Source organism: Lynx rufus, unplaced genomic scaffold (assembly GCF_022079265.1).
Source record: "Lynx rufus isolate CCGP_SWC_20201006 ecotype Redwood Valley unplaced genomic scaffold, mLynRuf1.p SCAF_7, whole genome shotgun sequence".
Taxonomy (NCBI): domain Eukaryota; kingdom Metazoa; phylum Chordata; class Mammalia; order Carnivora; family Felidae; genus Lynx; species Lynx rufus.
In genome coordinates, this window is record NW_025814889.1 from 141,426,403 (window position 1) to 141,451,401 (window position 24,999).

The 24,999-nt window shown below is 53.4% G+C and overlaps 1 protein-coding gene across 1 annotated transcript; it reads right to left on the reverse strand.

Moving 5' to 3' along the window:
• Positions 1 to 2,739: 2,739 nt before the first annotated feature.
• MLC1 (modulator of VRAC current 1) lies at positions 2,740 to 24,294 on the reverse strand. The gene is made up of 11 exons (XM_047067329.1): positions 24,142 to 24,294; positions 22,520 to 22,609; positions 21,078 to 21,131; positions 20,594 to 20,695; positions 13,800 to 13,898; positions 13,226 to 13,297; positions 12,194 to 12,310; positions 8,867 to 8,923; positions 8,094 to 8,216; positions 4,061 to 4,213; positions 2,740 to 2,814 (listed from the first exon to the last, which is right to left on the reverse strand). Exons 1-11 carry the CDS (start codon positions 24,274 to 24,276, stop codon positions 2,740 to 2,742), a joined length of 1,077 nt encoding a protein of 358 aa, XP_046923285.1. The 5' UTR covers positions 24,277 to 24,294.
• Between the last annotated feature and the right edge of the window lie 705 nt (positions 24,295 to 24,999).

The following is a 24,999-nucleotide window of genomic DNA, read 5'->3' on the forward strand; positions in this document are numbered from 1 at the left end:
GAAAGAGTCACAACCGGCCCTGGACCCCACCCCAGGTCTCCCTCGGACCCTCACTCCCGTTGGCCCTAGAGGCCCGCGCTTGGGGAGCAGAGGTGGAGATCATAGTCCCCAGGGTGGACATGCAGGGCTGGGGGGCTGCACACTGGCTGTCCCTTCCTGGGCTGTGGGGAATCGGGGTGGTCAGGACCGCTTCTCCATCCCGCAGAAGAACCTGAGGTGGCCTTGCTGTCCCCAGGTTCACTCGTGGAGGCCTGTGCCGTCACCCCACGTGTTCCAAGTGCGCCCAGTATCCCACGCCACCCAATCCCTCCACAGCCTTCCGTGTCCTCCTTCCTCCGGCCTTTATGGAGGGAGGGGGGAGTAGGAAAGACCCACCCATCCAATCAATGGTCTTTACTGGCAGGAAATTTCTGAAACATCATCTTTTTTTGGTTTTAAAGCTTCTTTATTTTGCACTTAACTTCCCAGGATAACCCAAAAGTGAGCTGCTGCTCCCATTTTGCATTAGCTCTGGCTAACTCAGTGCGGACAGGCAGTTCCCCTGGGTGGGGAGGGGTCTTTGTGCCCCTTCCCAGTCTTCACCACTGGAGCCACTAGGCTCTCAGGGGTCCCCACCTCCACCTGGCCTCAGGGATTACATAAATCACGGACAAATTAAAAAGTGGCCCTCGCCTCCACCAGCCCTCCTATACTTTCCTCTCAGTTCAAGCCCTGGACAAAGAGATCCCCAAGGGACTCAAAATAACATAGGCCACGTTTACATGTTAGCATTTATTCAGGAGTCATTAAACTATATCAAACAAATGTAAATTGACAGAAAAAGAATCGTACATTTTTAAAACCCCATTTGTCTGGACTTCTCAAGCTCTATCTGAAATAAAGTGCAAGCCAGTACCAAGCCCTAGGTGCCTAATTCCAGCTCTAAGACTCAGACTTCTGGGACATCCAAGGAAATACCAGAGTGGCCCGTGCTGTCTCCGTGGCTCCCGTCCCAGGCTCCTGAGCAGATCCCCCCGCTGGCCTCCTCGCCTGGGAGCTGTAGGAAGGGGAGGTGACCTCGACTGTGGCCGGGGGGGGGGGGGGGCTGCATGTGTGCAGGAAAGAGCCATCTCCCCTGCTCTCGCTTATTTGGGGACATGGCCAAGGACAGCAGACAGGGGCTGGCTGGCTGAGGACAATGCCTCCTCGGCTGGCACTCTCCCCCTTTCCCACGTCTCTTCTGCCTTCTTCCCGACCCAACCTGCCGCGAATGCTGTGAAGACGCCCTGGCAGCCAGTCACTCGTGCTGAGCAATGAGAAACCGGGGAGGATCCCTGAATCCCACCCCCCCCAGGTCTATACCCAGTCAGCCCCCGCCAATCCTCACTAACAAGCTACAGGAAAGAGCAAACGTCAGCACCTTCCCGCACAACCGCTGAGCTCCTCACGTGAAGCAGACAGACACAACCACTTGCACGTGCAGCCTTGTGAATGCAGATACTGGCCCCAAGACAGTTCCTGAAACCATGAACGTTTCCATTTTCAGAAGGTGCTCCCCGCCCACTGGAGACTTACCAGTGCCCATGTCAACTGAGAAAAGCTAATCGTTCTTCCAGAAAATTCCAGGTATACGCAGGGGACAAGGAGACAGCACACAATTCTTGGCGTGATTTTAACTGAAGCAAATGTTATTCTCACACCCAAACCGTCTTCGCTGTCTGGCAGGAGGGGCAGTGACAGATGGAAGAGACCCGTGGCCTGGGCTGGACCTCAGGTAAGTGAGGTCAGGAAATGGAGGGAGCTGGAGAATGCCCAGCGATGACCCCCATGAGGGTTCTGGGGGGCATCTGTCTCACGTCTTGAGAATGGTAATGGGAGTGCCAGCAGAACCCATGAGAGGAGGTAGGGGGCCCAGCCCCACCTGCATCACCAAAGCCAACGAGACCCAGAAACGTGGCCCAAGTTTCTACCTTTGGCCCCACCCCAAAGAACACTGAGCTGTCACAGTGGCCAGGGTCACTCTTAGTGTGGGTGTTGACAAAAGGGCTCAGGAGCTGGGTACCACCCAGCACAAGTGCAGACAGCCCCTGCTGACCTGGGCTCTGCATACCACGCATGGGACATCACCGGCACCAGTGAGTGGGCAGGGTCCTTCTGGAACGGCTCGGTCTAAGACACAGGGCAGAAGTTCGGGCACGTGAGCGCCACACAGGCACAGCCGTGGGTGTGGGGGCTGCCTGTGACCACGGTCCTGCGGAGAAGGGGCTCCCCACACAGCTCTGCTCCGTGGTCAGAGACGGTGCTTGGCAGACACGTCTCCAGAGAGAAACGCCCGAGTCGGTAAGACCCACGTGGGGCCGTCCACAGCCCGGCTGTCGACTGCTTAAGGTAAGTGCTCGACAAGCATGGGCCCGGGAAGCCAGCGAGGTGAAGGAGGAGCAGACGGGCGGCTGGCCGCACGTGCAAGGCCTGCCTAGGCGTCGGTGCCGGGAGGGTCTGGCTCCAGCACGAGCCCCTTCCTCACCTGAGAGCCCCACACCACGGTGCGTGCGGTGGCGCCTTGGGGGTGAGAAACTGAAAGACTCCTAAGCACAAAATGGTCAACACTTGCCTATTTAACAACTAAACTACTAAAAGAAATGAAGACTCCACCTTGCAGCCTGGCCTGGACGAAGGTGAAGGGCAAGTTAGAAAGTGGTAGCTTCAAGACAACTAGCCAGGCAGGGGCCCTGCTCCTGCCTCGGTCTCCCCGCCCCACGGTCACTGGGCCATCTGCACCACGACGGCCCTCCACGCTTTCTCCTTGTCGAACTCCTTCAGGGGGCTTCTGGACACCTGTGGCCAAACAGGCAAAGTGTTATTTCTTCCGGGGGCCACCCGAGTGCAGGAGGCAGGTGGGAAAGCTCTGTTAACTCGAGAGCTTTTCTCAGCCTGTGAAAAAAGGACAGGAAACAGCCCTGGAGCCCCGAGGGGACACGGGGGCCCCCGTTCCTCCACCCTCCCACAGACCAGCCCCTCTGTCCCGGTCCCCGCAGAAACACAGCCTGGGCAGGGGTGGGCTGTGGGGGGGAGGCGGAGGGGGGCAGGCTGCCATGGGGTGAGCACCTGCCTGACAGCTGACGGGACGTGGCCTGCGTCCCAGCATCGGGCAGAGCAAGCAACTACATACAGTGGGTGCCCAAAACATACCCACAGATGGTGCCATCGATCTAAGGGACGGGTGCCCCCACACAGAAGGCCCCGGGTCCGGCCCTGCGTGTATGCAGGCACCATCGGGGGTGGGACACCCAGGGAAGGAGGGCACTTGAGGCAAAGGTGACCAAACACCTCCAGAAACAGGGAGGGCAGCTGCAGGCCCCAGAGCCTCTAGAACCTTCTGTTCTGGAACCCGGTGGGAGCAGGCATTCACCAGACTTGGCGCCCCCACAAAGAACCAGGTGGGTCTCTCAAAGGGCCTGGGGGCCAAGCCATCCCCACAGGAGACCCAGCCTAACTGGTAAAAACAAGGAAATGACCCCATCTGCAGGTTTCAATGAAGGAAAGCGCAGGAGAGGATGAAGGCCTGGGTTGCTGAGGAAGAGCTGACGGCGGGAACACAGGCACACTCGCACAAAGGCCCCGTGGTTGGTAGTACCAGGTGGGAGGAGGGTCTGGTCCACCCACGGCGTCCCTCGTGGACCCTGTGGCAGCCTCGCCAGTACACAGCGTAAACACCTCTGGGCCAGCAGCTCCTGGGGAGGAGACCCTGGCCCCCTCAGCCCTCCAACTGTGGGGGGCGGGCAAGACCCGGTGGCCTAGAGACTGGCAGAGGGGCTTGCATGACCCTCCAGAGCCTGCCGGACAGAGGTCACTGAGGCCACATCTATAGGGAGCTCAGTGGGCACCCCTTCCCATCAGATCCGCGCCCCTGAGAGGGGCCAGAGAAGGAACTTCTGTGGCTTCTGGGGATCCTGGCCAGCTTCCTATCCACGTTTGCAGGAGTAAAACTGAAGGCATTCAGTCTATACCGTTTTCAGGACTGGATCTGTGTTCAGGGCCACCCCACAAGGACGGGGAGATCACCGTGTTGAAGGCCACTCACCTCCCCTGCTGGGCGCTCCTGCTGGCCGGTCTGCGCAGCATCCCAGGACGCGCCCAGCTTGAAGCTCACGCACTGGATGACGGTGCCAGTGTTGAGGCCGGCTTGCAGCAGCAGCTGCAGCATCAGAAGCAACCGCAGCACGTCGTAGGATTGCTGGTGGGAGACAAGGCGGTGAGCTCACGGCCCGCCCCGGCCCCTGGCTCTCAGCCACCCGGGCCTGCCACCTGCACCGGGGACGCCACGCCCTCCAGCCCAGGCAGCCGTGCAGGCAGCTCCCCTCCTCCCGCACACCCCCCTCCTCCCCAGGACCTTCCTAGAGCACTTGAGTGAGTTGGTGCGAATCGATTTCAGGTTTTCAAGGTACGTACACTTCTGCTGATTTCAGGAACCTGAGCAGTAATCATTCTGTCTCGTGAGTGGGAGTCAAAGAAATCCATTCTGTAAGTTGTCATCCTGGGTTTAACAGATGCTATATAAACGGCCCACAAGCAGCGGAGCCCTGTGGGTAGCCCGGGGGCTCACAGTCAAGCCTCCCACATCCTGTAACCACCACCAATAGGGCCGGTGACACAGAGGGTGTCCGTATGGGGTGAAGTGACCGGTTACGAGGGCTCTGAGCCGGAGACGGGGCCCCTGGGCACTGGTGCACAGACACCATCAGCAGATTCTCTTGGAGCTCAGGCCGGCAGCTGTTGGAGGGAAGGGCGCTGAGGAGTGCCTGGGGTCAGAGGGGGCGATGGGGGCGTGGGGGAGCCTTGGCGAGCAAAGGGTCCAGTGAGCACCCAGCCCTCCCAGTCGCAGGCATCCTTCGGCAGAGACACAAAGCAACCAAATGATAACGCAAGACCCCCGGCTCCATACTGTGTCACTGTTGAGAGGGAGGGAGGGAGGGAACAGAAACCCCTCTCCTCAAGCTAATGTAGAAGTTTAGCCACAAGCCCCATTTGAAAAAAAAACAACAAACACCCTGTTTTCTGGAGCCAGGGAAGTTGATTCTAAAACCGACATAAAAAACACGCAACAAAAGCGAGGTAACCCTGAAGAGCAGAGCGATCAGGAATTGGGCATCCAGCCCGCCAGCTGGCGAAGCCTGTTCGAAAGCTTCCATAATCGGGACAGGGCGGCACCAGACAGCAGATGTAGGAGAACGACGGGTGCAGACACAGACAGAAGCTTAACGTGTGATACGGGCAGCATCTCAGACGACCGAGGAAAACGATGGGTGTTTGAAGCCCCGAAGAGGAAAGGTGAGTCCCTTATGCTCCAGGATAAACTCCCACTGGACACACAAGTAGTCGTCTTTTTCTTTTTTAATGTTTATTTATTTTGAGACACAGAGTGAGAGAGAGCAGGGGAGGGGCAGAGAGAGGGAGACAGAGAATCCTAAGTGGGCTCTGCACCGAGGCTCAATCCCGCAAACCGTGAGATCATGACCTGAGCCAAAATCAAGTAGTAGCCTTTCTAGTTGCGGCTTAAAATCCCAAAGCAACAAATAAATATGTTGGTAAATTTGACCACAAAGAACAAACAAACAAAAAACTTCCTCACGACAAAAATCACGAGTGGAACGAAAACCAGCTGGCCCGTGGGAGCCACTATCCAAATCTTCTGTTACAGAGGAGACACCCAAATACTGGTGAAGCTCAAAGTCCACTAGACAGTGAGCAAAAGACAGGACAGAGCTTACTGGAAAAGAAATGCCAAAACCACCAGGCACAAAGGCCCAGTCTCGTGTCCAGAGACACGCACACTGCAGCCCCACAAGGCACGCTGGCTCACCCACGTGACAACACTGGGTGACAACACTCTGTGCTGGGCTGGTGCTCGTACCAGCGGTGGGACGGAAAATAGGGCCTCCCGTGAGGGGGACTCGTCACCATTTCCCCAGACCAGAGATGTGTCTGCCCTCTGGCCCAGCAACCCCTTTCCGAGCTCACTGTCCTAATGTCGCACCACACAGACTCCAAACCAGGCGTGGGCACTGAGTTATTCGTAACAACAGCAGAAACTGGGAGCAATCCGTCTCCACCCTTTGGGGACAGGCTGGGAAAACTGTGTGGCATCACAATGTGCGTGTATAATTAAAGGACACAGAAAAGCTCCTGTCCTCGATGTGAAGAATGCAAACAGAAAATATTGAAGTCGACCACGTATCAAATCAATACTACAAACACACGCAGAAAGGGGGCTGTTTCTCTCCTGAGTGGGGTGAAAGCGAGCTGTAAACTCACTCGGCAGGTGTGCTGCTGGTGGTAACATTGGTGGTGCAATTGTGACAATTTTTACATACAAGATAAAATAATAGCTACCCTCAATATTATCAGGAAACAAGATTTTGGAGTAAAAAGAATACTAATACAAAACAACAGAAGTTCACAACAACAACAAAAAATCCAGCGTGTAATTCTGAACTGGAAATACAATATCAATTCAGGATCTTGACGGAGGCTGAGAAGCAATGATGCCCCCGTGTGAATGAGCACACGCAGCCCTCAGATCTTGATGTCTATGTACGCCTCCCTCTGAGGGGCCTGCGTGGGTCTGGGGCGAGGCAGGATGAGGTGAGCCTGGGTCACCCCCCACGTCTGCAAGGAGAGGCTGACGGGTTACTGCAGGGAGCACCGGGCTGCAAGGTGCTCCCTCCGGCCACAGCTGGGCCAACATGAGCATCAGAGAATAACGACAGCAGCACTGTGCAGATAACAAAAACCCGTGAGTCCTTGACGGTGCTCAGAAGGGAAGAGGGACAGGAGAGCTGGGCGTCTATCACCTCTCTTCACCCCTAGGTGTGACACAAGCGCTCAGGCCGGGGCCAGCCGCCAGGGCCGGCCCCGCACAAGGTGTCGGGACAAGGCACCCGCAGGTGTCCAGCTGACACCATGGCTGTCTCCCTCCTGTGAAAGCCCCACCCACCGCCACCACCAAGAACACTCTGGCGGCTGCCGCCCAACCAGGCGGGAGGTGACAGCACGTGCTCTTGGCCTCACTCCCACTGGTGTCACAGGAAACAGATCCACACGTGGGACCTTCTCCCAGACCACTGGCCAGGACTCCAAACTATCAGGGCCACAGGGGAAAAGGTGGGGACTGTCCGGACTCGAGGGAGACTCGACGGCAAGTTGTGCCCCTCAGCGGGTCCTGCTCTGCGAGCTTCAGACTATGAGGCACATTCTTGGGACGGTCTGTGAACACTGAACGTGACACTGCATGATTTTGGGCCTCTCACGTGCCTTGGTGGGATTGTGTGTGTGTAAGAGGCAGTCCTTCCAGAAAAGTTAAAGTATTTAAAGTAAAGGGTCCTGCTGTCCCACACCTGCCACTCACTTTCAGATGCTCCCGAGAAATGGTCCCACCCGTCAGTATGAACACACATGTACACACAACACATAAAGCACTTAGAATCCTGGTGTTTACTGCAGTGTTCTCTCAACTTTTCTGTACGTTGGAAATGGCCCACGAAAAACACCTGGGAGCAAATACCACGCGTCCTGGTGACAACGTAAGGCATCTAAGAAACCAGCCTAGTGACGTGTGTCTGAGCCTGTGGAGACAATGAAGTGCTGAGAGACCGCAGACAAGTTCTAGTTAGAGGCACGCTGTATGTGCAAAGAGACCCAACTCTCCTCACGTTTATCTATAAACTTGTGATTCCAACAAGGTCTCTCATACAACTGGATGAAGGATAGCTTCCAAAGTGAGAACGGAAGGAAGAAGGGCTGAGAAAATCCAACAGCATCATGAAGGAGGGGTGTCTAGGTGGGACGCGGGGCCGCCGGAGACCAGGCAGAATCGCCCGAAGTTCGAAGAGGCGGCAGCCTGCACGGAACAAGACTGCATGGGCATCAGAGAAGGAGTGCAGACACCTGGCTGTCCGCGCAGGAAGCAAACTAGACGTGGCCTCGTGCCACATGCAGAAGCAGCTGCACGCAGGTCAGACGCTCACGCGGGCCACCTGTCGCTCGAGACCCTCCTCCCACACAGCCTCCGGCAGCAACACCAGGTTCCCACAGGGTGCTGACAGAACAACGCATACCTTGATGGCCGGCGGGTAGTCTTTGAAGATCTCCAGGATTCTCATGATGCTGAACGACAGGTACCCAGAGGCAGTGAACAGCAGCGGGGACGTGAGGCTGCAGATGGCAATCAGCACCTCCACCTGACGGGAAGCAGGTGAGAACGCGGGTCTGGCCGGCCCGAGGGGCCTGGGAGCCGCTGTCTGCACAGGCAGGGGTGGACGTCTGCCACAACGTGAAGGGAGGGTGGACGTGGCCCTGGGCTCAGCACGAGGCCCTCGCCAGGCTCTCTGCACTCGGTCACCATGAGCTCCACGCGCGGCTCGTGTCCCACCAGATCCCCTGCCTCGCGCACAACTAACCACTCTGTTCAAAGAGCAACACAAACGAACGGCCGGCCTTCCCGCTGCCCTAAACCCTGTTCTTTTAAAACCCCACCCACATCGGAGGCCGCACAGCCGCGTGCAGGTGCTGATAAAGCACGAACTCAGGTGTCACTGTCAAACAACAGACCTGACAAGACTCAGGATGGGCCGGAAGGACCAGGTGTCGTCCTTCCTACGCTGAGTCACAGGACTCTCCTGACTTTCACACCAGATGTGCTCACTTCCAGCCCTCAGAGTGCCACGCAGCCCTCGCCGGGCCGCCCCTGGCTCGGCACCCTCTCAGGCTCAGCCCTGCAGCCCTATCACCGTGGGGGAGAGCCCTGTCACATGGCAGCCCGGGAAGGGGTGAGCCAGGCCCTAGCAGTGCACAGCAGGTCCCTGGTACCTGGGGACAGGGCCTCACTTACCAGACACTTGCTTGGACACTCAGCTGTGACGTGACTGGCAATGGCGCTTGGAAAACACTAAGAGAAAACAAAACACAAAGATTTCAGAGGTGACAGTCAAGGAAGTTAATTCCAATCACGTGCTCCTGTTTTGATGGGCACATCCTTGTGGCCAGTAGAGCCAAAGGCTGCCTTCCTGGCTAGGGGGCTGGCAGGGCTGGAAAGGGCCGGGGGGAAGCGGGGTGGCCTCTCCGAGGCCTCGTGTGCTCTGTTCCATGGCTGCAACGCACGTCTGCAAAGAAGCTGCAAGAGCCACACCAGGAGTGGCCTGGACGTCCCGGAATTGCTGCCTGTGACATTTTGCCACCTCGGCTGAGATCGGGGACACCTGCCCTGAGTATGCGTGCGTGTGCCTGCTGAAACTGAGGCCATTCTCCTGAACCATCTCAATTCAGCATCACACTGAGGAAACGTCATACGGATTATGTGTGTTACCTGTGTTCAGATTCTCCCAACCACCCCAGTGACGTCCTGTCATAGGTGTTCTTTGTTCCTGGTTTAGGATGCAATCTGTGATCACAATGTGCTTATGAGTCCCCTTGACCAGGGAGACCTAGGTCATTGTCAGATGCAGAGGTCCTGAAGAGCACACCAGCTAGCTGCAGACGGGCATTAGCTGGGGCCAGTCTAGTGCTTCCTCATCATCAGACTCAGGGAGCCCCAGGAGACATGGCTCCCCGCCAGGCCACCCACCACACTATGACCTAGCGGTTAGGTGGGCTCTTCAGTGGCTCTCCTCCACTAAGAGGGCCCTTTCCTCTTTATACTCAATAAACGTCTTTTTCCACTTATTTTAAGAAGCTTGACTTAGTTTCACGCCATTCCAGCAGAGAGGGAAGCATAGCAGGGCACGTCCTTCCCAAGGTGCCGAGTGCTGAGCCTGTTAAACCCACTGAGCCCATGGGCCCAGGTGCATCCAAGGTCTAGTTACCTGGCCACACGCACAGCAAAGGAAATGACCACACGCTGGGTGGCAGCAGACTCCTCCCCTTCGTGGGAGTATCTCAGCACCCTGGACATCGGGGGGACATCTATACTTGTTCAGGAATCTGGCCTGAGGGTGAGTGGGACAGAGGCAGGCTTGAGGCCACGAGATCCCCGGCAGCAGCTAGAGGGCTGAGAGGGGAGCAGGCCAAGGATGGCGGGGAGAGCGGCACTCTGGAGGCCCTGGTGTGGGTGCGACAGATAAGCTCGTTATGGGCAGGGGTGTGGGTATGGCTGCAGGGGTGGGTGGGCCTGGCCCAGGGAGTCTGCTCGCTCTAAGGAATGCGAGAGGTGAAGGTGTCCATGCAGGAACCTCCCCCCAGATTGGCGTTTCCATCAGGGCTCTATGGCTGTAAGCAGAGGAGGGGCTGCGGATGTGGAACAGCCACTGAGGAAGTGACTGGAGTGGCCCCAACAAACGTGGCAGGGTGGGGGCCCAAGTTTGCTTACCACCCCCTGGACTGGCAGGAAACTGGCCCATGGGGAGGAGGGCAGTTGATACACACCCGCTCGTATACAGATACGTACCAGGCCTAGGGAGGCTGCAGGGACAGGCTCTCGGCCAGGCCCCAAGCCCTGGACCCCCGCCTGGTCTACGTCCTTGGCCTCTCCACGGTCTCCTCCAACCAGGACTGGGGCAGGTAGAGCTGTCTGACCCTCCCACCCCGGGGCAGAGAGGGAGGAGCATCTGCAGACAAAGGGCCAGGGAGGCCGGGTGTGGGGGAGATGGCCACAGCCTCTGTGCTGGATGTTCAGGCAAGTAGCTCTGCACTATAAGCTTCAGGGCAATATTGGGTCTCCGTCCTCAGTAACTCGAGGACGTAATTCCAAGTGCTTCCATGTCACCCCAGAAGTTAAACGTGCAGACGCGCCTTTCTCACAGCCTCACTCACTGGGGCAGGCACAGAGGCAAGCACTCTGTGAGTCCCACCTGCGCGCTGGCAGCGGGTGACCAGGTGCGTGACCCCATCCCACGGCCTCCCTGCCTGCTCTCTCCCCCCAGGCTCCAGTCCTCGGGGAGTACCTAGGGCTCAGCAAGGGTGGGCACAGGCACCCCCAGTGTTGCTGAGCCCCAGGACCCGACACAGGCTGCTGCGGCCCAGCCACGCCAGTCTCGGCCTTCCCGCAGCTGAATGCACATGTGGTCGGGACAAAGACCACCCTCTCGAGGCAGCATCAGGAAGAAGAGCACGTGGACGAGCTGCATATGCTGTGTCTTAGTCGTTCGTCCAGGATGACCCCGGACAGCAGGGTGGGACAAACCAGGCCCTTCCCGCAGGCATCACCATGTGACACAGTGACACTACAAGATAGTCATGGGATGACGATGTCCGATGTCCGGAAGCACAGGGTGCAGGTGTTTGGGATGTGTCACTTGACTGTAGGATTTCAGGCACGCAGGGGTTGATTTGAACTGTTCCATGCAGATGGGAGGAGCCCACACCAGCCAAGGCCCCTACCCAAATGGGAGGCACTGGGTCAGATGCTCCACGGGCTGCGTTTCCGTTAAACACTAAACGACATTAACTTGTGTAAACAAACTTAGTCGCTCATAAAATGATGAACGAGCCATATGTAACACAGTGACCACATATATCAGGCACGTATCATGCACGCACGAAGCGTTGTGCTGGGAGTTTACCACGGCAGTATTTAATATAAAATAATAGCATAAATATATTACATTTTACAAAACACACATTGGGAAACAATATGTTACGTATTCTAGACCTGATGTAAAATAATGTAAAATAATCATTCTTCGTTCTTCAAGAAAAAGTAACATAAAAACATGAAACAATATCGATTCACATTAAAACAATTAACAGGGGTGCCTGGGTGGCTCAGTTCGTTGAGCATCTAACTTCAGCTCAGGTCATGATCTCATGGTCTGTGAGTTCAAGCCCGCATCGGGCTCTGTGCAGACAGCTCAGAGCCTGGAGCCTGCTTCAGATTCTGTGTCCCTCTCTCGCTCTGCCCCTCCCCAGCTCATTCTCATTCTCTCTCAAGAATAAATAAACATTAAAAAAAAAAAAAAGTTAACCTTCTGACCCATTTTATCTTTGATTCTCAAATTCCTCCAATTGTGGGGCCAGCAAGGACCCTGGCGCGGCAGCCAAGAAGCGTGCCGCTTGGCCTGCCAGCAGCCACCTTCCACCCTCTTCCCTTCCAGCTGCTCCCTTGCCTGAAATCCACCAAAGCTGAGCTCCAAGACTGGCAGTGACTGTCTTGGGGACAGTAGCCAGGGCTCGGCCAGTGGCCGGGTGACCCGCGCACATATGAGGGCCACAAGGGTGTACTCACGGCCACTAAGATCCAAAAGAACGTCACGGAGAGGTGTGGTCCCGAGACAGCATCATCCACGTTCAGAGCGATGACCCCACCCAGGACGGCAGAGACGCCAGCAATCACCTCGATGACCTGGAGGGACAGAGCACATAGGCAGGGCCACCGAGGGAGTGTCTCTCATGCTGCAGGTGGGCAGGGGGACATGAAGAGGATGTTCTAAAGAGCTCAGGGCAAAGTAGCCATAGGCCCCATGTTGAAATGTTGAGGATGATCTCTAAAAGAACACCAAAAAATGCGTAGCTCCCAACTCAAAATTACTGGAAAAGGAAAAAAGTGGGAGAAGAAAGGACGAAGCTCCCACCAATTCAAAGGAAGGCAGGAAAAGCAAGAGAAGGCATGGAAACTAGGAAACAGAAAGGTGGCAAAACAAAGTACAGACGTGGCAGTGCAGGACGCAGACTCACAGGTGAGGCCACCGAGAGGGTGACAGATGGGGGAAGGATGAGACGCAGTCCCATGCTGTGACAGCAGCATCCTGAACACAAGGACGAGACAAGCTGATAGGGCAGGAAGACACAGCCCGCCCATGCTAACCAAAAGAGAGCTGTGCACTTGACCAGTCAACACAGACTTTATGGCAAAAGCCATCAGCAAGGGCAGATTTGCTAAGTAATCGTGAGAATAGGAAACAACTGTGAACTTGTACATGACAAAGCCCCCAAAACCCATGGCAAACAGCTACGGAACCACACACAGAAATCACGAGCACTATGCTCAGAGCAGGGGGCTTAACACATCTTCCACAGTATTAGGACAAGTGAACCAAAGAAACAAGCTAGAAACACATAAAAGACTTGCAATACAGTTTACAAGAGAGGGCACCCACATGATCTATCCTTCAAACCAGGACAATTCCGAGTGACAGGGTGAACTTAAGAATTCCTTGTGGATGGCAGATGTCACTCAGGACAGTGTGTCACCATGGACCTTTCCCAAATAAAATAAAATAAAATAAAATAAGAAGGAAAAATTTAAAGTTTATCTTACTGAATAGGATTTCAGGACCCGAGCAGGAAATGCCACTTCATACAAAATGTTGGTGCTATCTGACATGGAACCCTAAAGAGAGACAGACAAAATGTTTGGCCCGGAGACTTTACATGTGCTGTGGCAGGGGGGTGGGGGGGGGGTGGGGTGGGGAGGGAGAGGTGCACCCTCGCAGCCCACTGCCCAGGCTGTTGGCACTGGCTGGCCACGTCCAGGCTGTCACTTTGGCCGGGTTCTAAACTACTAGCATGTGGGAGCCACTGGTGGCTCTTTAGACTTGAGCTATTCCTTGCATGTGAAAACAGAATTAGCTGCTGTGACCCCAGTTTACAAGGTGACACTTTTAGCAGACCTGGTCTCTCGACGGGAAACGATGGGGCACCGGTACTTGATCAGAATCACACCATGGGGAAGTTGTGTCGCATCTTCTACCTTGCCATCCTGAGGCCATCGGCCTCATGAGACCCCGGCGGGCTGGGGCTGCATGCGGTGCCCTGGGGCAGCCTACCCTCGTGTGCATGTCATGTTCTGGGGGGCCTGCTGCATGCCCCGTGCGGCGCAGGGCTGGACCCACCTTCTGCTTACAATACGTCTCGCTCGACCGTGCTGAGATGATCACCGTGGCTGCCATGAAAAGCTCCAACAGAAGGAGAAGAATCAGATTAAAATTTATCTGCCAAAAAAGAACACATAGGTCTGTAAGACTAGTTCTCTTCACTTTTCCTTCTGTAAATGTAGACAAAGGCTTAGACACCTGTTTAAAGCTCTGGGCATCTTTTTCTGTCAAAGGCCAGATGCCAGGCACAGGGGCCATACATCCCCTCTGCCTCATGTGTGTCTGTTTTGTTTTGTTTAACCCATTCTTAGCTCAAGGGCTTGCTGTGGCCATTGAGCTGGAGGCTACTCACCCGATCTAAACCTTCCTTAGTGGTTTGCCCCCTGGGTGTTTAAGGACGTTTTGAAAACCCGCACACCTTTACATAGCCCTATGCATAACTGCCAAAAACCGAACAGGGCCTTAGAGGTGATAAAACTGTTCCATGTCTTAATTGTGTTGGCAATTAAAGGAATCCATCTCTGTATTCATAACCAATGAATAAAAAACTAAAAAAAGTAAATTTAACTATAGGATTTGCAAACCAGCCAATATGGAGCCCTGGCCCAGCACCCCCTCTGTGGGGCTCCCACACTCAGGGCGTCCCTCACCTGCCCCCACCACCCCGGGCAGGTGCCCGACAACTAGGGGATCCCTGGGGCCCAGGGACGTGATTCACACCAGCCAGTTCTAAGCCTGCACCTGCCTCACCCACAGGAAAGGTTCCCTCTCTCGTTCCCATTCTGCCTCCTGACTGCCTGGTGCTTCCCCCTGTAGCCCCCAGCCTGGGCACGTCGTGCCCCCTCCCCTTGGGACCTGTGAGTGATGAGCTGTCTTTCCAATGGCAGTTGTCCCCTGATCTGTTGGCCTCCCCAGACCACAGTGATAATAAAACCTATGTTTAAAATCAAATGAAATTCATTATTCGATCTATAGAACTCTACCTGCAAAATTGAAAACAGAGAATCATCATTCTTTTATAGTATTTGGTGGAACACTAACAAAAACTGACCGTCTATTAGGCCACAAAACAAGCCTTGGTAAATTCCAAAGAACCTACACTACAGGTTGGGCATTCTGACTGTAACATAATCAGAAAAACACCACCAATGGAAGACTGTGAAAGATAGTCCCGTATGTCTGTTTTATCAGGGTCCTGGTGAGAAAGAGAGGGACACCCAAGAGGAGGGGCTAGAGGAGATTTAATGAGAGGATAGCTCTCAAGTCTGGGCCAGGGTGAAGGGAAACCTGGAAGGGTAGTGGTGACTACTGAGGACAAGGGCAGTGAAGGAGTGGCCGAGAGAGAGAACCCAGCCTCCATCCAACTACACCCCCAAAAGGCTCAGAGCCAGGGGAAGGGACAGCCTAAGCACTCTCAAATGTCCCATCTGAATGAGTCTCTCATGGGCTGACCCCAACGGAGGCCAGAAGGCAAAATGCCAGCGGAACCAGCCCACATATGCCACCTCCTGGACAGACAGGGAGACAGTGGGTGGGAAGTAGGTTTGGAGGGACCAAAAGGGAAATCTGCAAACACGTAGGACCAAACAACGATGAAAATCCATGTCACGTCAAATCTGGGATGCACCTAAGCTGGAGCTGAGAGACAGGGCCAGAGGCACCCCCGCTGGGCTGGGCTTTCAGCTCATGACGGGTGTAGCACACTGACCGACCCACCGACCGACTGACCAAGGAGCAGCCCCAAAAACACAGGGAGCAAGGACATGACAGACACCAGGAAAGAGAAAACGGCAACCAGAAACAAACCAAAGGAGGTTCCCCAAGAGCTAGTTCTTGGAAAAGAATGAGATACAATAAAGACACAAATTGGGGCGCCTGGGTGGCGCAGTCGGTTAAGCGTCCGACTTCAGCCAGGTCACGATCTCGCGGTCTGGGAGTTCGAGCCCCGCATCGGGCTCTGGGCTGATGGCTCAGAGCCTGGAGCCTGTTTCCAATTATGTGTCTCCCTCTCTCTCTGCCCCTCCCCCGTTCATGCTCTGTCTCTCTCTGTCCCAAAAATAAATAAACGTTGAAAAAAAAAATTTTTAAAAAGACACAAATTAAATTCTGAGGGGGAGGGGTGGGGGGAGAGAAGGAAAGAACTAAACACGGAGCACATTTAAAATAGGGAGTTACTGGGGCGCCTGGGTGGCGCAGTCGGTTAAGCGTCCGACTTCAGCCAGGTCACGATCTCGCAGTCCGGGAGTTCGAGCCCCGCGTCAAGCTCTGGGCTGATGGCTCGGAGCCTGGAGCCTGGAGCCTGTTTCCGATTCTGTGTCTCCCTCTCTCTCTGCCCCTCCCCCGTTCATGCTCTGTCTCTCTCTGTCCCAAAAATAAATAAACGTTGAAAAAAAAATTTAAAAAAATAAAAAAAATAAAAAAATAAAATAAAATAGGGAGTTATTGGGGCGCCTGGGTGGCTCAGTCGATTGAGCGTCCGACTTCGGCTCAGGTCATGATCTCGTGGTCCATGAGTTCGAGCCCCGCGTCGGTCTCTGTGCTGACAGCTCAGAGCCTGGAGCCTGTTTCGGATTCTGTGACTCCCTCTCTCTGACCCTTCCCCATTCATGCTCTGTCTCTCTCTGTCTCAAAAATAAATAAACGTTAAAAAAATAAATAAAATAAAATAAAATAAAATAAAATAAAATAAAATAAAATAGGGAGCTATATCACTATCTACTACGTGCCAGTAATTTTGAAAAACTGGATGATATTGGAGGAACTTTTAATAAAATAGAAAATCTGACACAAGATGACACAGAACACGTCGATACTAATAATGAAGCCCTCCCTCAGCAGCAGCTCTGGGTGGAGAGGACTTCACAGGCAAGTTCTACCCAACTTTCAAGAAGCAGTTCATTCTATCAAGTCGTTCTGAAACACAAGAAATCAGTGCTGCCTCGCTTACTTTACGAGGCCAGTGTAGCCTTGACTCTAAAACCAGATGAAGGAAATCTAGGCCCATTTCACCCAGGACATGCAGAAAACCTGAACACAATACCAGCTAGTCACCCTGTCAAGACTATCTAAAATAATACTGTTGTGTTTGAGTAAGGTTTATTCCAGGAAAGAAAGCCTCAACACCAGAAAAATCTGTCAATCTAATAAAGTGAGGAAAGGTCATCTTAACATATGCAAAAACAAACTATTAAAATTCAACACATAATTATATTTTTAAAATGAAAAACTCATGACAAACCAGGACTTGAAGAGAACATTTTCAACTTGGCAAAAGTTACATATCAAGAATTTAACAGAGACTCTTTCGATGCAACTCATTTAAAGTCAGGAATAAGACAGAGACGCCCCACTGGTTCCCACTGCGGTGGGAACCCTGCCACAGCTACAGAGAAAGGGAAAGATGGTAGGACTGAAGTGGATGTTCGCACGGTCATTGTTTGCGGAGGATGTAATCACCTGCACAGAAGAACCAATACAAAACTAGGAAGAATAAGAGAGTTCAGCAAGGTTTCCAAACACAAAATCTACTGACAAAATTCCCTTTTGATTTAAAAACTGGTACAGTCTGAATAGGTTTGTACTTAAGTGAATATATAGCAGCAACGTCAATCTCCTGGTTTTGACATATTCTGATTATGTAAGATGCTGTCATCTGGGGAAGCTGGGTGAAGGGCACACAGGAACTCTCTGTATTTGTGCAAATTATTGAGTCTTAAAATATTGCAAAATAAAAAATTAAATCAATACCCTCTCTCTGCATTCTGATAATTCATCTGAAAACATAACTTAAAAAATAAGCACCATTCATACTGGCAACAAAATCTGTAAATGATCTAGGGATTACTTAACCAAGAATAAATAGAACATTAAGACCCTAATACAGGACACAGAAGATGATTTGAGTGAGTACAGACCATCTACGCTCCTGGGTAGAATGATTTAACATAACGAAGATGTCAAGTTTCACAAAATTACTATATCAACTTAAAATCATCATAGCATAATCCCAGGTGCAGCTGTTGAGGAACTCAATAAACCTATTCTAAAATCTATTTAAAGTCAGAGAGGCCAGCTGTGAAGTGGGGGGGGGGTGGCTCTCCCACAGGACATTAAGGCCTGCCCAGGGTATCCTCATAAAAAGCATGGTGTTGCCCAGTAACAGACAAACTGGTGAGAAAGAGTGGCAAAATCACTTCTGCGTGGGAATTTGACACATTGTGTGTGGGGGGGGAAGCAAGTTCTGTGACTCAAGGAGAGAAAGACAACCTCCATCTACAGATGAGCCGACGTTAAGGGCAGGCAACTAGCAGCAAAGGAAGCTAGGAGATAAAAGCAGAGGAAGGGGTGCTCAGAAGCATCAGTGATGAGAAAACATGAAGGGAAGTAACAAGCAGCTCCCGCTGTAGTCATCTGACTGGACACAGTAGAAAATCGGTGACCCCAAACGTAGGGAAGGTCTGGGCCCTGAGAAGCCTGCGCATGCAGTGGGGGTGAGAACAGGGCCCTGTTCTTGAACAAGCGAGTCCAGGGAGACGGCACCTCTTGGTATATGAGACCCCTGCAGACACGTGTCTGCACCTGCTCCCGGCAGTGGGGTATCACAGGTGACCCTCTGGATCTACCCCTAAAGAATGCTGGGTAGATGGGGGAACCCACAGTGGATGTGGCACAGTGTTAACGGTGAGCAGCCTCATCGTGAGCTGGATGGACCCCCAAGTGCAGGCAGAACGGCAGGAACAGATAAGCTCCCCCGTGTACATCATGTGGGGGAGGAGGGCTCCCCTGCATACATCGTGTGGGGAAGCTGGGTGGAGGCTGAGGACCCAGGGCCCAGCACGAGCAGGGAGAAGGGGTGTGGGAGCCACAGTCCCAAGGGTCCCATCCTGTGTGTGGTTTTCTATTTCCCCACGTGTTCGTGCGCACGTGCCCCCAGACACCGGTGGTTCGGACGTTGGAGCCACGCGTCCTTAGTGCCACAGACAGCACTTTCAGTGCTGTGTGGCTTGACTTTCACGTGACAGGAACTATGTGAGGGCCTGGCTACCCATGGATTCTGGCACAGTGGCCTGGGCACGGTGGGGACTGGAGTTCTAGCTTCAGGAGAGGTGGCGCTGTGGCCACGGCCACACTTGAGGAGAAGGCCGGGTGGCACGCGGCTTCACCCACCTTTCAGCATTTATTTACCTGTTTGCGGTCTTCGGGGGCACTGCCCTAGGCAATGTGGACATTCGAGTATGTGTTCTGGTTTGGGGTTTTTGCCACGATGCCCAGTGCTGCTAGCAGCCACACTTTCTGGTCGAGCATGCAAGTGTTATCTCCAAGGCCTGCACTGTCGGGGGTGTGTACACGGAGTCACAGCGCATGTGCTTCTTCGGAACGTACCTGCAGATGCCGGACTGTTTCCAAAGGGTATAAAAGCTGCCCCAGACGGGAGGCAAGCACCTGGGGCTTCTGCCCATCTGATGCTTGAAATGGCAACTCTTTACGGTTTTCATTTACCTCCTCTTGATTATAGTGAGGCTGAGAGTCACTCCAGCTGCCTGGTGGCACTGGGCTTTCCTCCTCGGCGAGTGCCCGAGGCAGCCCGGTGCCCTAGATCTGCAGCGGGAGCTCCCCACACACCCTGGGACAGGTCCTCCTTCCAGCGTGTGCCCCTGCGTCTCCCCTGGCTAGGCTCCAACACGAGGGCGCAGTACCACTACACGCAAGTCCAGGACTATGGTTGGCGCACGCGGGGTGGCTTCAGGCTAGCCTGGTCCAGGAGGGCTCCCCTGCCTTCCTGGACCGCTGTTTAGTAACCCCTGGCTGTGGGCTGAGTTCCCGGCCTGCTGTCAAGGGGCTGCCTTCCCTGGCCCTTGGTCACTAAACGTGTCGGGTCCTGCTGACAGGTGCTACTGCTCTGGACCCACTGAGAGGCGCCCTCACCGGCCCCCTCAGCCGGGACTTTAACGAAGTCCTGGCTTAATGAAGGTTTAATGAAGAAGTACCGGTTCTCAGTAAGGCTTCATGATTTTCTACAAAACAGCCTCACAAAACTTTTGCTTCATTTATTCCCAAGAACTTCACAGGCTTGTCTCTATAAAATAATGTCTGTATTTAAATTACATTTCAAAGTCTTCTGTTGCTAGCACAATTGTTTTACTCTGATTTTCACACCTTGCGACCTTCCTACGTGTGCTCAATTCTAAGGTGGAGTCAGTGGGAAACCCTCTTCTGCAGACAATGTCAGTGTGAGTGTCCTTTCCGGGGCCACGTGTGTTCACGTTTCTGCCTTACAGGCCTGGCTGAGACTTCCTCGGGCCCCCCATCCTTTTCCTGATCTTGAAAATAGTGAGTTCAACATTTCCCACAAAACAGAGGCTTTTTTTTTTTTTTTTTTTTTTGAGGTATCTCTGATGAGTCTTCGTTTCTTGGGAAACTGGGATTCTCTTCTGGCATCACAGTCTAAATGCTAAGGTTTTTCCGTTTTTCTTAGTGGTTCATAAAGTAACCGTATAACTTCCAATCAACAGCATCACAGATTTGATGAAATACGTTGCCAAAGAGACATTAGAAATACTATCAATAAATCCATCTGCTGTAGTCAATGGCAAGAATCAAATACAGACAATTCTCAAAAGCATAAATTAAATTCTCAGAATTTGTTAGACTCCAGAGCTATGACACACATGTACTGTGTCAACCCAATGACAGCACTGTCTCAGGCCCAGACTCAGTGGGACCAGAACCCCTGGTATCTGCATCAGCAGGAAGACATGTCCAGGAGAAAACAGGAAAACGTTTGGGACCCACAGCACTACCCAGTGACTCACGTCTATTGCTGAGGGGTTCACAACCAGTTTGCATCCAAACCAGATTAAACATGTAGTGGTGATGGCAAAGGTGGACACAAACAGGATCTGAAAGTTGGGGATCTGGAAAAAAAAACAGGGGTTCACTATTTTTTGCATAACTAAAATAAAGGTATCACTGAATCAAATTCTAGGTAATTAAAAACCCCAAGATTACGACACATACACATAAGGATTAGCCAGGGAGGGTCCCTTGCAGCCCCTCAGGGGCAGGAGGCAGGGTATTCCAGGAAGCCCTGCAGTGGGGGGCATAGGGGCTACAGGCAGTGGAGGCACATCCCAGCATGCACACGCGCGCAGGTGCCCCTCAGCCCTGCAGGTGGCCTGGGCCTGCCTCCTGGGTCCACAGACTGCTGGTGCATTCTGCCATCCGAGGCTCTTCCACGGCCCAAAGCCACACTGCTGCCCCCACATCTGCAGAGACCGCACAGAAAGCCGGACTCACCGCATTGATGTTTCTCCTTGAAACAGCAAAGCTCACAATTGCCGAGGGAAGGCACTGAAAAGAAATCAGAGCTCCGTGAGCCAGGGGCGAATCACCTAGACATCTGTACTTGCACTGCAAGGCTTCAGCTTCCAGAACGACCCAAGACATGCCAGCCAAACAAGTGCCACCAGTCAGCTGGGCACAGGAGCGTTGGCAATGGTGAAAGGTCCCGTGACTTTCAAAATGACTTATTCTGGAAAATGCTTTTCTGAAGAGATGAAAGAGACAGATAGCGAAACCTGTTCTCACTAAATACACTTAGACGTCGAACTGTCACCTCTACCAATTGCACAAGAGCAGACTTCACCTTACCTCAAGAATTACCCCAAAGGGAAAAACATCTACATGCGAAGAATGTGGAAACAGGGGTCTCAGAGTCTCTAGGAGGCTTGATCCCCACAGAAGCAAAGAAAGAGGCAAGAGTGAAGGTGTCAGGGCAGCGGGGAGGTGAAGGGAAGGGCATCAGCTCGGGCCTTGTGGGCCATGCCAGGTGTTGCCCCTGTGGGTGACACGATCCCTGCAGACCCCGCAGTGAGCACAGCACAAGCCATGGAAACGGATCCCAGAGACTGCAGGACGCAGAGCATAAGTTGGATGAGGGGGCCCCAGGGGCTACGCCTCCAAGAGCGGAGGGGGAGCTGGTGGGACCATGTGACCTGCTTCCCTAGCCTGTCCCTTCTGAAGGTAAAGGGCACCACCAAGGACTTGGCTGAGATACCCATCCCAGGTCAGTGTTGCCCTGGAGCATGTGGGTCAGAAATCACTGTGACCACCCCCCCAAGGAGGACTGCTCCAGTAGTGACAAGGGACCACCTAGAAGATTCCAGAGAGAACAGTAGGAAATGGGTCAAATTTCTGCAAGGACTTTTGTCCTAAGAGGGCAGAAGCCAGGTTCCCTGCCAGCCCACAGGACAGCCCGAAGCGACACGCAGCTGTAAGTTAGAAATCAAAGTGCCGTTTCTTGCGTGGGACTCTATGGAGTGACATTCAGACTTGCTACGTCAATCATTTTCAAAAGTAACAAATCTCATTTAAAACTAAAGTCAGATAAGGACATTCTTTTTTTTTTTAATTTTCTAAACGTTTTTATTTATTTTTGAGACAGAGACAGACAGAGCATGAGCAGGGGAGGGGCAGAGAGAGAGGGAGACACAGAATCCCAAGCAGGCTCCAGGCCCTGAGCCGTCAGCACAGAGCCCGACCCTGGGCTGGAGCTCATGGAGTGTGAGATCATGACCTGAGCCGAAGTCAGATGCTTAACCGACTGAGCCACCCAGGTGCCCCAGATGAGGACATTCTTAATGAGGAGTAAGGGACAGCCAACTAGTAAATTTTGGAGCAAAGAAACTCAGAACCTCAAATTTCGGTACTAAAAGATGCAACTGAGGAACGATGCTTACCGATCCTGCAGCACAACGTAAGTAATCCATTTCGGAAGGAAACACATTTCCCAGATAAAGCGAAAACCCCGAAGTCACAAGCAGACAGCTCTGCAAAATAGCAGCACAATTCAGGTTATAACACAGGCACATTGGAAAATCAGACAGCGAAACAACTAGTCCTCTGACTGCCTCCTGGGTCAAACTCAACAGTTTGTACAATGCCAACTTTGATGCCTGGATTCCGCCAGAACTGACTCCTCCCTGAAGAATGGCCATGGCCCACTCTTCCCTCCAGCACCAGACTAAGGGCCTCAACATTTATTTGGGAGAGAGAGGGAGAGGTCTCTGTTGAAATTTAAAGCAAAAAACGGCACTTCTCCCCAGAACACACCCTTACCCCGATACGTACAATTTCAGGGGGTTTAGGATAACCCCCCCCACACTCAGGGCCAGCCTCGGGGGCTGGCAAACAGCCCCACCCCATGCTCTCTGCAAAGCTAATCCAAGTGGACAGCTGGAAAATGCTCAAGTCAGGGGCTGCAGGCCCAAGAGACACCCAGGCCTCAGGTCACGTCTGAGAGATAGAAACTCACTACAGAGGCTGAGGCTGTGGGGCAGGGGTCAGTGTGAAACGACTCAGACAAAGGGTCTGGACTGGGGGGAAGTCATGAATGCCCCACTGTGACAGGAGCACTGGGACACAGGGGCCTGGGGAGCCAGGGAGACCATGGTACACACCTAGGTGAGGAGGGGAGGAGCAAGATTAAGTACCCTGGCTACAGGCAGCTGTGGGCAGCGCACAGAGTCCAGAGCCCTGGGACTGTGAGGAGGCGGAGCAGCTGTGTGATGTCAGCCCCGGGAACAGGGACGAGGAACTTCCTCTGCAGCCCAGGCAGATGGGGGTTCCAGTCTCAGTAGGACAGGGTCACAGCTCAGGGAGAGGGTGGGCAGGACCACTGGGGGTGCTGCAGGGTGGCCTGGGGAAGCCCGGTGAGGGGCGAGGTCCCCACCAGGATCCTGGCTCTCAGCCTGGGTCGCACAGGAGACCTGGGGTCCTGCCTAAAGAGAGGTGTATCCAATGGCCCAGCCCCAGGCAAGCCTGCACTCAGGCTGAAATGACCCCTTTAGTGGTCAAGTGCACACCCAAGCATGTCTGAAGGCAAATGTCCTGGCACCAGGTCTGCCCCCAGCTCTCTACTGACCCTGTCCCTCCAGCCCCTGGGCTTTCTCCTGCTCCATGGCCCTGACTTCCCATCCTGGGACACTGACCCACTGTTCAGTCTGCCAGAGGTCTGCCCTAAGAGCACAGCCCCTCCTCCCATCTTTGCAGGGCAACTCCAGACCACCCCCCACCAGGAGTGGAGAGTCATGGAGGCTACCCCAATAGCAGATGGCCAGCATGGACTGTCCCAACCCTGGTGGGACACAGAGAAGCCACAGCCAAAGGCCAACAGGGCTATTGTGGTAAATATTCGCGAACTGAAAAAAATAATTCAGAAAAAATAAGCAAAGTAAGCACATCAGCACACGTGAGACTCTCCAGAAGCAGAAATAACCTAGGATCTGCCCTCTCCCAGGCCACTTGGGAATGGCGCCCAAAGCAGAAGACACCTCGTGGTGGATGGTGAAGAGCTACTCACCCCCATCAACACAGAGAGAACCCATGTCTTGTGGCTGAAGCACGGAGGCAGCCTTGTCGACAGCTGAAGGTCGTTGGGCTTGGCGTCTGAGGGGTAGCTCCCGGCCTCCGGCCTTCCCCGCTCCAGGGTGGGCATCCGGTCATAACTGAGCTCCTCCCTGCACTGCTCATCCCGTGCCATGGTGCTCAGGGGACAGAAGCCACACAACAGATGCACTTGGAGCTCTGGAGTCACCTCTGCTGCCGCTTATTTACCAGTAACAAAATTATCATTTACTTTCAACAACTGAATACACAACTCTAATTAAAGCACGTTGTTTCCAGCAAAAGAAACACCATCCATACCAAGATGCTACAAGTTTGAAGAAAAAGTTAGCACCCAAGTCTATAAGTAAGTAAAATCACTTTCCCAGTAAAACAACCCTGAACAGTCTGGATTCAGGGTGGAATTTTAGGTTTTAAGTGCCTCACTGTTCCGGGCTCTCCAGAACATTTCAAGCTTCACACTCATTAGCAGCTTCACTTACGAGTTCCATGACGTGCTGGTTATCAAAGAACATTAAATTGCTCAAGGTGAGACCACAAAATACACACACACACTTAGCGATTTAACGTGGGCACGCTTACCTCCGGTGGTTTCTGGCGCTAGGAGCGCTGGTCTCTGGGTGAGGGGCCGTTACCAAGTCATCCTGCCTGGGGCTTCCAGCAAGAACTATTCACAAATGGAACAAAAGCCCAGCAAAACTGCACTTAAGCCAGGGGAAGGAGTGCCGCTTCCTGAATTTCAATGAGATGAAGAGAGTGACCCTGGAAAGTTCCCCGGTGGTTGTGTAACTGCTGGCTCAGAGCACTGCTCCGT

What these genes read in the sequence shown, in the direction of transcription:
- MLC1 (XM_047067329.1), bottom strand. Translation starts at nt 24,276, where the DNA reads ATGCCCACCCTGGAGCGGGGAAGGCCGGAGGCCGGGAGCTACCCCTCA. An exon ending in TGAACCCCTCAGCAATAGAC is followed by an intron (nt 13,899 to 20,593) that starts GTGAGTCACTGG and finishes CTTTTTTGGCAG; the next exon opens with ATAAATTTTAATCTGATTCT. An exon ending in ACTACCCGCCGGCCATCAAG is followed by an intron (nt 4,214 to 8,093) that starts GTATGCGTTGTT and finishes GTCTCCCACCAG; the next exon opens with CAATCCTACGACGTGCTGCG.